At 44.7% G+C, this 13,639-nt stretch overlaps 2 protein-coding genes across 4 annotated transcripts; both read right to left on the bottom strand.

Annotated features, from left to right (window-relative positions):
* Window positions 1–370: 370 nt before the first annotated feature.
* leap2 (liver-expressed antimicrobial peptide 2) lies at window positions 371–3,748 on the bottom strand. 2 transcript variants are annotated; one of them, XR_004785102.2, is made up of 3 exons: window positions 3,472–3,748; window positions 2,437–2,794; window positions 371–1,389 (listed from the first exon to the last, which is right to left on the bottom strand). XR_004785102.2 is itself a non-coding variant. In XM_035609113.2 (3 exons), exons 1-3 carry the CDS (start codon window positions 3,547–3,549, stop codon window positions 1,335–1,337), a joined length of 324 nt encoding a protein of 107 aa, XP_035465006.1. In that variant the 5' UTR covers window positions 3,550–3,745; the 3' UTR covers window positions 371–1,334. The 2 variants fall into 2 exon arrangements, 1 of the variants encoding a protein (XP_035465006.1); XM_035609113.2 differs by having other exon boundaries at window positions 2,604–2,794; window positions 3,472–3,745.
* A 5,828-nt stretch (window positions 3,749–9,576) lies between these two features.
* Window positions 9,577–12,871, bottom strand: bmp15 (bone morphogenetic protein 15). Of its 2 annotated transcripts, none has more exons than XM_035607279.2 (2): window positions 12,383–12,871; window positions 9,577–11,592 (listed from the first exon to the last, which is right to left on the bottom strand). In XM_035607279.2, exons 1-2 carry the CDS (start codon window positions 12,714–12,716, stop codon window positions 10,595–10,597), a joined length of 1,332 nt encoding a protein of 443 aa, XP_035463172.2. In that variant the 5' UTR covers window positions 12,717–12,871; the 3' UTR covers window positions 9,577–10,594. The 2 variants fall into 2 exon arrangements, with proteins under 2 accessions (XP_035463172.2, XP_035463181.2); XM_035607288.2 differs by having other exon boundaries at window positions 12,395–12,871.
* Between the last annotated feature and the right edge of the window lie 768 nt (window positions 12,872–13,639).

The following is a 13,639-nucleotide window of genomic DNA, read 5'->3' as shown; positions in this document are numbered from 1 at the left end:
CAAACACATTAGATGAAAGAAATATCTTCTTTAACGTTGCATTTCGGGGAATTCTTCAACATTTTTTTTTTTTTCAACATTTTTGTCAAATATATACATAACTGTGTTATGTGGCGTTGGTTTAGAATATTACGTCCTGGGTAGGAAGTCAGAAAGTTCTGCGAGATCATCTCACATTGTTAGTTTTGCTCTTTTCATGACATTTATTGACAGTAAAATAACAAAGTATAACAATACTAATAAAGTATAGAAAGGTATTTCTGATTAATGTGGACATTCATGCAGCAAGGATGTAGTCAAACGTGAGTATTTTGCAGTGACGATTGTTCAAAAACTAAAATGAAAAGAATAATAACAAAGACAAATGCAGTAAATCTTATTTTTTCTCCAATGCTTTTATTCCACTCCCTCCATCTCTCTACACGTAGGTAACACAGTACAGTACGTACAGTAGACAGGACACAGTACGAAGATAATTTGTGTTTAAAAGTGCAAATCCTACTCAAACATGCTGAGTGTACAAAATATCAGCAACCACCCGCTGTGTGCATGAAGTAAACTATACAGGTGAGTCGAAGCGTAATCCGTGATCGCGTCTAAGATGTGCAAAAATATTAATGACGATGACAATAAGGCTGTGCAGCTCATAATTAGGAAACGGTTCCTAATATTTGTACACTCAACCAGGATATTAGTTAAGTTCGTCGAGCAAGTAGATGTCTAAAAGTTCCGACTAGCAATTTTTTAAAAACTTTTTTCAGTTTGATCTTGTGAGTAATCAAAAAAAAAAAAATCCAGCCTATGATGAAAACGTGTCTTCACAGCATCGTTACGGTTCCTGCTGGTTTTCCACCAAATGTTAAATCGTAATTCATGGAGCTGTTATTTGCGCGGCTGTAACATCGGTTTGGTCAAAGGGAAGCAAACGTTTCCACGCTGCACATTATCAGTTATGATCAGACTCAACTCGGCACAAAGCGAAGCTATTGTACAGGACACACGAGACACTGATGACGAAATGTTGAACGAGTGAATATCGTCGTAAAAAAAATTACAAATATCATTTGACAATCGGCTTTGTGCTCAAACGTTACAGAGCTATGTTTTGAATTGTGCTATCGCCAATAAAACATGGTTATTAACAATCTTCAAAGGCGAAATGATTTTTTTAAAATCCTTTTCTTGGATATAACTACCTGCTGTGTAAATCCATACAAACAATTCGATTTCATCAGAAACATATTGGCACGTATAAATATATATAATAATAAAAAAAAAATCAGATGAAAACAAAATGAAGATGGATCAATTCATGCAAACGTGTCCGAGGACGTCTAGTAGGTGACGGCCCCCGACAGGGAACGCTGGCTGGTGGAGCAGTGTCCCGCCCTGAGGACGACAAGGAAAAACACAGAGAAGAGATGGAGTTCGTCATTGCTTGACTAAAGAGGTTTTTCCATAATTTCCTTCATGACCATAATCAATAAATCAATCATGAACGAATATTAACTTGGTTTCTGGAAATGAGCTAATGCAACAAACTGAGTTGTATTTGCAATAATTTTTGCACAATTCAGCAAAATTTTTTTAACAGAATTACTAAGAGAAAATCATCACTGATCATTTTTTCGGTTTGTCGCGTGTTAATTGCTCAAAGTGGAAGAAACGTGAAGTTTCACATTCGTCTTTCTCACACGCTCGGAAAATTCACCATATATTTATTGCACAGATCGCTTACTTTGTTCATACTTCTATTCACATTTTTGTAAATTATGTTCATGGATCTATGAGGCTAAGAAAGGTGATTTCATTGAACATTCATGTTTTAAGCTCAAACTATAACTAAAAGAGAAAGAAGAGCGTTACCTTCGTTGACATTATAAAGATTTTGTGATCATTTCTTTTAGAAACGTATACTATTCATTTTGATAGGTTATAAAAAAAAGTTGTCGACAACGAACCCTGACTGAAGTCAAACGCAGCATTGAAACGCTTTAAAGAAAAAACAACGCCATTGTCCACATTGTCCATTGTTCCAGGAGACGTGACAATACGGACGCGCATGTCGGGAACCAATGAACGACCTCATTCTTATTGTAAACGGACTGTATTCATATAGTGCTTATTTGGTTATATAGACCACTCAAAGCGCTTTACAGGAAAGACACATTCACCCAAACCTAACTCGCTGGATAGTTATATATATATGTTATATATATATATTATATACATAAATGTATATATATACTATATATATATATATATATATATATATATATATATATATACATTTGTTTTCAAACACTGGAATAGGAAATGACGCTAAATAACTAAGTCATTATCTTACAGTTCCGTGTTTTGGCCCCTAGGTGGCACTAGTTGATGCAACAATAGGACAGAGCTGTGAGGCAGCTGTTATTTTTAGAAATGACTGACCTCCAGATGCGACCTCTGGACCGTCAGAATTCATTGCAGCACATAAACACTTCAAAGCGACCTAAAGCGCGCGCTTCTCTTTTTCCCGTTGACCTCAGAGTCCCCGACGACGTGACTGGTTCCACCCGAACGAGGTGCTCTTGCTGCTTGTGGCCTCTCCCCGTTACCTGCACAGTCCCGTGGAGCACTCGTAGTTGCTCTGGCAGTAAGCGCCGAGCGGCTTGCTGTTCATGGTCCTCCACAGCGGGGTCATCCGGGCGACCCTCCTCGGTGCGCGGACGCCGCCGGCTTCCCCCCTCGAGTCCGGACTCTGGTCAGAGCCGGACGCCGCCCGAGGGGCCAACGGACCTGCGCACACCTGGTGCACACCGACGGGGACGGCACAGGGAACGTGGATTAGACGAGAACCAAGTAGGACACGAGGAAAACCCAGAACAAGCAGCGCGACTGGCATTGATTTATTACAACAGGTGGCCATAGGTCAACTCTCAGTTTCCCTATGGATCAACCTGAGATGACACTTCACTTAACGTGCCGGTCTGGCAAAACATCTTTTAACGATTGAAGTTTTTGCAGTGTTCTGACTGCGCTTAGAAGCACATCTTGTAAACCAACTATCTCATTTTTCTGGGGCCTTGACTTTGCTTGTAGTTTGCTTCTGATTTGTGAATACTGCAATGTTCCCAGGGATCAAACGTTTACGCACAGTCACGCCAATGTTTTAATATGTCTGCAGAGTGAACATCCATTTCTTTATTCTATAATAGTACATTTTTTTATTAATACTACTACACATTTGTAATACTCTCTAAAACATACTTGATTTGCCTTTTCTGAGTTATTCATCTCATCTTAAAAAGCTCGATCTCCCCCCCAAAAAAATTGAATTCTGGTTTGTCCTAATAAGACAAAAGAAATCAGTGCATTACCGCAATACATTCATGCATTCTTAGGTTTCAGATCGGACACATTCACTCATATGGATTTTGCCCCCCCCCCCCCGGCTGTTCCTTCAGGTCGGGACGGTCCACTCACCTGCTGAGCCAGGACCAGCAGCACCACGCACAGCGCCGCCGCTGCGTTCCTTTGTCCCAGAGAGCGTTTCTCCTGCATCCTGACTCGCTGTGGAAGAGTTCACGGGGCCTCAGGTGTTTGCTTCGGAGGGGGAACCTGCTGCTCTCCAGTCTCGAGGACGAATGGGACTGCTTTTTATAAATCTCCTCCGGACTCAGCGAACTCAGCTGTGGCACCGGGAGAAGGAGGGAAGGGGCTCGCCTTTATACGGACCGGCCGTGATCCCAGGACGAGGGGAGGGAGGGAGAGTCCCAGTCCAAACACTGAGGTCCAGCCCTCGCTCCCTCTCTCCCACTGTCTCTCTCTCTCTTCTGGCCCAAATGTGACGGGTTATGTGTTTGCAGAAAACCCTCAAATGAGGCCACACACACACAAAGACACTTTCGCAATCTATTTTGGGTTTTTTTACCCCATAAATACATATACATATATACATATAGATAAAGTCAGCACACGTGATCGAAACCTTCAGGGAAAGACTCGGCCTTGTGTGCGTGTGTTTGTGTGTGTGTGTGTGTGTGTGTCAGTGTGTGTGTGTGAGTGTGAGTGTGTGTCAGTGTGTGTGAGTTTGTGTGTGTGTGTGTGTGTGCGTGTGAACCTGAAGTTACGTGCCCCCTGAATCTGACGCAATCTCACAGACTCACTTATACAACATGTCGCTGTCATTCAGACACGAGCGCCAGCTGCTGTGGTTCACGTAAGCAGGTTCACAGGGCGCAGCGCCGCAGCACGTGACCTGTGCGTGCGTGAATACGTGCAATTGAATCCATACATCTAAATACAAGATCTCCAGCTAAAATTCAAACTCAGTATAATTTGTTCTTGTGCATGCATTTCGAATTGTATTCATTTCACCAGAGGGGATTCTGTTGTTAGGGCGCAACATCTGTCTGCAGCCAACACTTGAATAGAATGTTTGCTGCCGTTAAGCGAGCACAGTGGATTTGATAGGTTTGTAGTAAAGGCTAATATCAATATTGCTCAAAGTGATATGAACCAAAAGTTTCATCTTTTTATTTCTCGCGCACTCAAAAAAATAGTTTTTTTAGCATCTTTCTGAGCTTTTTCGCTAAGTGTGGTTTATGCATCGTACGCAGCTAAGAAGGTGATTTTTTTTATTGAATATTCATGAGCATCTTTTAAATTTTGAGTCATTAAGCTAAAGCTGTAAGTGCTGAGCTAGCTCACTGGCTAGCCCGCTAAGATCCGTCCACGACCGCTTGTTCTTTGTTAGCTGCACACGCTAGCCGGACAGTTATGAGACATATCTATGCATGTGTCATCTTCCATCAGCACAGCTGGTCAACCTGTCATAGAGTATAGAATGTGGAGCATTGCATCATGGGGCCGATGCGGAAATAAAATGGCGGACGCTAAATCTCGTGCGTTATACATTTGATAGTAAATAGAGACTAATTGAATATTGAGCGGGTTTACTTCCTTGTCAGGTCAATAGAAAATATTAAAGGATTAATCGCGTTTTGATTGTTTGTAACTTATTTTCTCAATCTGTCCGTTATTTACGTTTAAAATCGAGGTTGGAAAATGAAGAACTCCTTCGCTTTTAGGCTCAAAACTCTTCTTTTTTTTCTCTAATCACACCCTGGTGTTTTGTTTATGAGCCCAGAAGGAGAATAATTCAGAATAGCCCACTCGTCTGCACAGGTCTGGTCTGGCTGTTTGCACAGCAGCAGCAGTCAGGCGGCGAGCTGCAGCCCCGGGTCCCAAGTCCGGGCCTGGGGCCGGGCCTGATCCGAGGTCAGCGGCAGGATCGCTGCAGATCTCGACCGAAGAGTCAAGAGGTCGCGGCGTTTCCTAATTATACACGTGAGTCGCGGAGCTGTGCACATTTTGAATCGTTTTAATCATTGGTTTACTGGGTGAAAGGTGAGGGGATCGGTCCTTTTCTTCTTTTTTGCCGGTCGTGTGCATTTCAAGGCATGGATCCAAATCCAAACCAAGTCCCGGCCAAGACTGGAGGCGGGAAGGGAAAGAGGAGCGCGGTGGATTCAAATGGAAACATTCCTCTGCCGATTCCTGTCAGGTCGTCCGGCGCTGCAGGGGCACGACGCTGACGGGAATCCCCCGTGATCCATCAACTGGGAACATCTGCGTCACGCACTCATCGCCAGCGATGACTCGCCGGATTGTGCGCGACCTTTCCCGAGCTGCCGCGGACACGGAGACGGAGGATGTCGCTGAGCTAATGCAGGACAGATGCAAACCTGTGCGACTCCTGCAAAGAGTTCAACTATTTGAAAGTTCATCCACCCTGAGCACGGGAAGCGCAAGAGTGCATATTTCAACCATGCAGAGGGACATTCTTAAAGAACATTTACGTCATAGTTGTTGTCTGACTGGTAGAATGTCGGCACGGCAACGTTTTACGACGCTTGTTATCAGTCCGATCGTATCAGGTTGTGCAATGGGGCCTTGACCGTGATAAAATTGAAATAATATCGTTTTTGCAAATGGAAAATGGATGCATGACGTCAGCAGTTCGAAAATCAAAATGTTTCCTGTTCTTTATCAGTTCATTCTGGAAGTATATGGATATGATTGAGTTTCTCCTTTCGACGGCACAGAGGGCAGATTGAAGCGGACCTCAAATTCATTTTGACCTGTGGCTGGTCGACTTTCACCATTTCTGCCACTGTGACACTCATTTCCAGTTCTTCCACTTCCAGGTTTCCTTTTAATTGCACGACATTGACAACTTCTACTTCCACCATCCAGATATTTCTCGATTTTGTGATATTTCGGAAAAGACCACGAAATTTACTTTTGCAATATCTGAATTTTTTTTCGTATTTATTTTGGTGATACTTTTACTGCGGGACATTGTCAACGATGACCAACGGCGCAGGAAGTCCTCTGACATTTTACACACTAAAAGTACGAATAAGTAGACATTAATGTACTCAAGTCAATGTAAAAGTACCACGTTCACTCAGTATATTTAACTATACTGAAGTACTTGCCCCACGTAACCTATTCCCTAATGCAGCACTGTACTGCATCATCTAAAAACCCTGCCCCTCCATCCCGTCGTGTCTGAACTTTAATCTTTGATCTACCGTGAAGTAAGAGGAAATAATTGGACAAACGGATCGAAGGGGAGGCTGCGGACGTGACCCCGTCCGACCAGGCTCCAGTCCTCGCGTGGTCCGTGCTCGGGACAGATACCCAGAAAGAAAGAGGCCTTGGGGGGAAGCCAGTATTCCTCTGATAGTGGACGCGGGGACCGTTTCTCGCTCATTTCTATTTCATTCCTTTTCTGGCATCATGTTGCGTAGGACCGCGATCACAACTCACTACTCTCCTAAAGAAAGTTCAAAAAAAAATCGTGCATCACGTAAACGTGATCGCGATCATAGCCCAGTGGTAACGGATGGACTGAGGGACGGAATCGCTGTAGAGGCGCAAAAAGGAAAAATAATTCGACGAGGTTTATGGAGGAAACAATAATTGTGCAATTTGTTCGAATAAATGTCGACATAACAAGCGTTTTTTTGGGGTGAAAGCGTGAATGGAATCGCCAGACGGGCCTCAAAGGTCAAGGGGTCGGAGCTTCTTCATGAATATTTCCTGTATGAAAATTGACAAAGAGACACACAAAGGACCACAAACGGATGAAGGAAGTCGGAAAACGACCGTCAAGAGGCAAAAGGAAACGCACAAAAAGACACAGACATTTGAATTTATGAATATATATATGCAAAAAAATACTACACAACAATAAAGACACAAAAAACAACTACAAAGACACAAAGCGACAGAGAATGACCACAGACTGATGCAGAAAGACCATAAGAACACAAATGACCATGATAATGTGAATCTATTTGGTGTCAATTTCTTTTAAAAAGGCACAGATTTTGCATTCTTGTGTGTGTGTGTGTGTGTGTGTGTGTGTGTGTGCGTGCGTGCGTGTGTCGTCACACAATATCTCAGTCATAAGTCATATTTCTGAAGAAAACCTCTCAGTCTCATCAAGCCGCTGAAACACTTTCACTTCTATGACATTGTCAAAACCAATTTTTTCTAAAAGTCTATAGGATCGACAGAAACAGAAGCAGAGATTGTGTCTCCGCCGTTCCACATATTCTGTTCAACTTTGTGTGAATGTGTCTGTCTCCCTTCGTGGCGGCCGCAGCCGCTGACGCACTTTGATTCATATTTCGTCTCCGTGACTCCGAGGCCTATCATTTCTTTTTGTGGCGCTCATTAGAGTTTCTATTCCTTGTATTTATGCCTGTTTCTCAGAAAGGGTTTCGCAGACTGTCGACTCAGACGTTTTCTGTATTGACTCGCCCTCGTCTGTTTGGCCTGGCAGGCTGCGTCTGTGTGATTTGGCACGTTGTCAGCCGTCGCCGATCACAGCACGGGTTCAGATCACTGGTCCACTGGGCTCGCTGCTGATGGTCACAGCCACATCACCGCAGACCACTGAGTCCGCTGGCGACATTCGGAGGACGCATCCCGTCCCCTGTGGCGTTCCTCTGACTTTAACGCAGGGTCACGAGTTATCGTCATTCACAAAGAGTGCGTTCATTCAAGTTGTTCTGAAACGTCTCCTTTCAATAAATTGCCTGGTCTGAATGAGACTGTTTTGTTGTCCCAGTAGAAACTGTTCATGAATATGATTAAGATTAAAGTTGAAATGTTTTTAATTTTAATACACACGTGGGTTGCAGGGACGACTAGAATCCTCATGCTGGTGTGATCGTATGCGTGTGTGTGTGTGTGTGTGTAAACAGCGATGGGGGCGGGGCTTCTCTGTGACCCACATACAGACACAACGTTCCTCCCTCAGTGACACTGACCTCGTCCGTCGTCCGACTCGAAACGACGACGGACGACAATAAAAGATAAATGTGCGTTCGAATCAAACTGGCCTTTGGAAACACAGTTCTGAAAATGATCGGTCACACAGGTCAAAGGTCAGGCAGCAGCTTGGTCGTCGATGTGGAAGTTCGTATTGATTCAAGTCGTTTGTTCCTCTTTCAAACCTGCTCCGAGTTAAAGTTTCACTAAACGTGATATTGATCCGTCGTGATGATCAAAATATACATTTTCATTTAATCAGAACCCAGTTTTTTTTTCATCCTGTGCAACATGAAATCAAAGGTTCAACCACCTGATGAACTTGAACTATGAAATATGAACAACGAGGTTAAAAGCACATGGGGATACAAAATAAAAACCCCAGAAAACAAACAGTCAAGATTAATTCTGTGTCAAAGTTTTCCAGACTGGATCAATAGTGAAAATCCTCAGATTCATGCCACAGGTCATGTTTCCATTTTTCCCTCCGAGGGCAAAAAAACAAAAACAGTTTGTTAAACTCAGAGTTCAGAGTTCAGACAGACTGAGAAGATACAAACCAGATCTACAACTGGAAGAAAATCATCTTCAAGGACAAACTCCAGAGTCTTAATTGTTCAAACGTAACAAAACCAGGCGGCGTGTAGGTGAACAGCGCCACCTCCTGGGTGTGTTGCCTCAACGCACCCGGCCGACAACATGACTAACTTTTTTTTCTTTTTTTTTAAACGATACATGTTAAATAATGAGTTTTAAGTTTGTGCTTTGCAAGAATTTATGCAAATATTTCGTACTTTATGGAATAAACCAGTCGAGCAGAGTTTATTCTGGCGTCTTGCGGATTTCTTTTTTACAGCGTAAACATTTTGGCACAAATATGAAAAAGTCCAATATACCACGAATCTGAAATCTACACTGCAGCTCCTGCAACACATTGTTTTATCATATTTGCCGAATAGGAAAAGGAGAAACTTGACTATAAATTAATATTTAAAAAATATATATAAACTTGAATAAATGCATTTTAATTTTTGCCGTTTTTTTACAAGTTTCTCTGGTCGGGACAAAGTTTTCTGCAGAAAACTTTGTGCCGCATGTGGATTACTCAAAATGGGAAATCGTGGTTTTTACAGGAAGAATAATCCAATTGCTCAAAAATGATCCGACAAAAACATCTTCCCGTGCATTCTAGAGCATTCAATCACAGCGTGATCAAAATCATACAAAAACAACAACGTATTTAGGCTTTAGAAAACATGCATTTTATTTTATTATTCATTTTCATTTGTAATAAAAATCTGCATTCTTCTCCACGACAACAGTTTGGTTTCCTCCTGTAACATCCCCGCGCCGCTACACCTCATGAAATTCATTTTGTTCAGTTTCTTTTATTCCAAAACCCCCTCCTGTTATAAATACGTACAAAATGTGATAAGTTGCGACTGTAAACGGCAAAAAAATGATAATAATACTGACATCACAATGACTCTACACAAGTTCACAACACGGTCGACCCCTCGTCCAATAAAACACTGGTTTGACCTCGTGGCCTCAGAGCGACAACATCCAGAAGAGTTTCTTTTTTTTTCTTTTCTGTTTGGCCCAGAAATGAATCTGACCAGGTTTCTAAAAAAAGAAGACGAAGACGACGAACGACACAGGAAAAGGAAGAAAGAAAGAGACAGAATATACTGACAGAGGCACAAGAAAGAAAACATTCATTCAATATTTGACTGTAGTTTGTGGGGGTTTTCATTCCTAAAGTTTTCTTAAAAAGATGGTCATTTGCAGAAGTTTAATTTGTGATAATTTCAACTCAAATCCATTTAAAGTTTCTCTCAAGTGTCTTAAAAGGCTTCCAGGAAAGAAAACAAAAAGAGAAAGAAAAAAGGAAATCAGCTACAACCTCAGTAGAAAAAACAACTTGACAGTGACGGGCGTTGAGCGACTGGCACGTTTCACCAAATCCCAAAGTCGGGAATTCTTCTCTCCCGTCTGCTCATGTGTTCTTTTTTTTTCTTTTTTTTTTTAAAGTGCTTTCACAGGGACGGAGGAGAAGATCTGAAACCACGACCACTTCCTACTTCGGAGTCCCGAGCTCATGGTGGTTCAGATCGAACACGTCCGCCTCCCTTTTTTAAATTTTTTTTTAAGTCTCGTGTTTCTCTCTCTCTCTCTCTCTCTCTCTCTCTCTCTCCCTCTCTCTCTCTCCCTCTCTCCCTCTCTCTCCCTCTCTCTCCCTCTCTCTGCCGTCCCGTCAGCGGCACGTGCACGACTCGGCCACCATGTCGTCCAGCTCGATGTAGTCCACGATGTTCTTGTCCATGAACAGCACGCTCATGGGCATGTACTTGTTGGGCACGCAGGACAGCGGCGGCACGTCGCCGATGCCCAGGTCGTTGATGATCTTCTGGATGATGGCGTGGTTGGGCGAGTTGTAGCCGTAGTGCAGCACGTTGGGGCAGTCGCCCTGGCAGAAGCGCGGGTTGTACACCGGCGGCGCGATGTAGTGGCCCCAGCCCAGCTCGTCGAACGACAGGCGGAACGAGTGCAGCTTGCAGCGGTTCTTCGGCGCGCCGGTCTTGCGCTTGTAGTTGGGGATGTTGGAGACGATGGAGGCGGCGGAGGGGGAGGTGGACGAGGGGGAGGTGGACAAGGAGGAGGAGTCTTTGGAGCGGCGGCGCCGGCGAAGCGACGGATGCCACCGCTCTATCTGTCTCATGGCGTCCCTTCCCTCGGCCCCCAACAGCTCCCCCATCCAGTCCTTCCCCTGCCGCACGTCCTCCAGGTACAGAAGAAGAGACGGGACTTCCAGGTGAGCCGCCGCCGCCGCCTCCTCCCGCTGGCGCCCTCTGAGACGACTCCACCACCGCCACCAGAGGCCGCCGACGCCCTCCTCCTCCTCCTCCTCCTCGGCGAGCCCGGGCTCCGTGCACCAGTACTGGGCGGTGAGCGTCAGGTGTCCCCCCGCGCCCTGGCCCTTCCTCTGCAGGACGTGGCCCGCGACGTGAGCCGTGATGTCCGTCTCCGTCCAGCGCTCGTGGGGCTCCAGGGTGACGAGGCTCTCGGGGCCCAGCGGGGCGATCTGAGCGCGGCAGCGCGGCGGCTCCGCGACCTGGGCGCCGCTCGAGGTCGTGCTGGAGGAAGAGGAGGTGGAGGGCCACGGAGAGCGGAGGTGGATGAAGGAGGCTTTGATCAGCTGCTCCGACTGGAGAGTGTCGAGGTCGTACTGCACCGTGAAGGTGTAGTGGTGGTCTGAGGGGAAAAACAGCGAGATTCACTTTTTTACTTTGAACAACTGGATTCAAAAAGTTAATTTAGACTTGTCCATGACATCATCACTTAACCCTCCTTCGGCCAACTATGTCATTTTCAAAAGAACATCTGGCTAAAACATCACGTTTAACAACTCTTTGGAGGGAAACTGTCCTGATCACACGGTCCACATCAGAATATGAGAGTTAACGGAGCTGCAGCATTCAACAAACCAAGTTATGATATTTAACATCTCGTCCTGCTCCGAGTGTGTTGCCAATATTTTGTGGGAGGAGATTTAAACAGTATAACAATAAGAATGTGGAAATAAAAAGTTTGGAAGTCATTGGATCATGTGTGGACACGAGTCATGTCTATAAAACCTGATAAACCTTTGGTCATTAGAAATGATGTTTATGAAACTCCAGCTGCAACAGTTACAAGATTAGTATTCGACTACTAAATTAAGCCACAACTATTTTGATAATCGAATAATGGGTTTGAGTATTTTTATGGGGAAATAAAAGTCAAAATTCTCTGAAACCAGCTTCTTAAAATATGATTATTTTCTGGTTTCTTTGCTCGTCTGTGACAGTATATGAAAACATCTTTGGTGAGTGGACAAAACAAAACATCATCTTGGAGTTTGGGGAAACACAATCGACATTTTATGACCCGAACAACTAATCGATTAACCGATACAAATAGTCGACGGACGAATCGATCACGACTCGATCAAGACTCGTCATTTGCAGCCCTAATGCGAGAGTCGCCGATGGACGGAGTGTACCGGCTCCTTCACCTCCGGACGCCGGTAAGTAGAGCACCGACGACACCGACGGCCGCAGCAGGCGCACCGTGTTGGAGCCGAACTTCCGGTGCTGCTTGGGCCTGCCGTCCGGCTCGGCCGCGCTCCGGTACAGGCTGAGCATGAACTGCACGTTCTGGTCCGCCCGCTGCTCGTCCGTGAGCGGCCGGTGGTGCGCGCCCGTGTGCCTGGAGCTCGGGTGGAGGCCGCGGCGCGACGCCGCGACGCCGGCGCCGGTGGAGTAGAGCAGGAGGACGGCGAGGCAGGAGAGGACGCGGAGCCGCAGGAGGCCGCGCCCGGTGCGGGACGTCCCCATGGTGCCAAATTTAAAAAAAACAAAAAACCCTGTTCTTTTGAGCTGCGAGCTCCACCGACGGGACGGGACCGGGGAAGCGTCTCCTCAGCGCGAGTCACTGCACGTGCACATGGTCACCGGACATGTCCTCTGACGCCACAATCACACTGCCTGAAATTGACGGTGAACCCAATTAACCCTTCTGACGTGCGGGGGACGCCCCCAGCGGCGCGAGGAGGCCACGTGGCCCGTGCGTAACGGTGCGTAACGGCGCGTAAAAGTGCGTAAAAGTGGCACAACGCAACTTATTTTTGTGTAAATTCACTTTTTTTAAAATTTTTATCCCTGATACATATCTCACATGTTGGTCTTTGCAGCGACCTTAATGAGTAAACAAAAAAAATAGTAATAATATTAAAGTTTTCAACGAATACTAATATTGACAGGTACAAGATGGAGAAGCTCAGTATTTAAATTTACTGTAGAATGTAAAGTAGAAAATACATTCTTGCATATTATGTTGCAAGATGACGTTCAGGCCCAACATGTTCGGAGGTGATCTGTATCATCTGCATGAAATAAAAAACAAAAAAACCGATCATGACCTTTGGAGCGTCTTCATACAGAAAAGATCTGCGATGTGCAGTAAAGTGAGAATTTCTGAGGATTAATCAGAGACTCAGAGGACAGAGATTGAAACGGTTAAAACATATAAGTAAGAGCATGTCACAGCAGATACACACACAAAAAATAATAATCATAAAGGACCTTATGGAGCTTAGGCTGAAACAGGTGGCGCCATCAGGTGGTGGAAAAACATCACTGCAGCTGTTTTCCAACATGGATTGTTTCTTTTTTCTTTTTTTTTTTACCAAGAAACAAATTTGAAATGTGTCACAAATCACATAAAACATGATTCACATCATGGTTATGGAAAAATGAGT

This window comes from Scophthalmus maximus, chromosome 12, assembly GCF_022379125.1.
Source record: "Scophthalmus maximus strain ysfricsl-2021 chromosome 12, ASM2237912v1, whole genome shotgun sequence".
Lineage (NCBI taxonomy): Eukaryota > Metazoa > Chordata > Actinopteri > Pleuronectiformes > Scophthalmidae > Scophthalmus > Scophthalmus maximus.
This window is presented reverse-complemented; position numbering and strand designations above follow the sequence as displayed.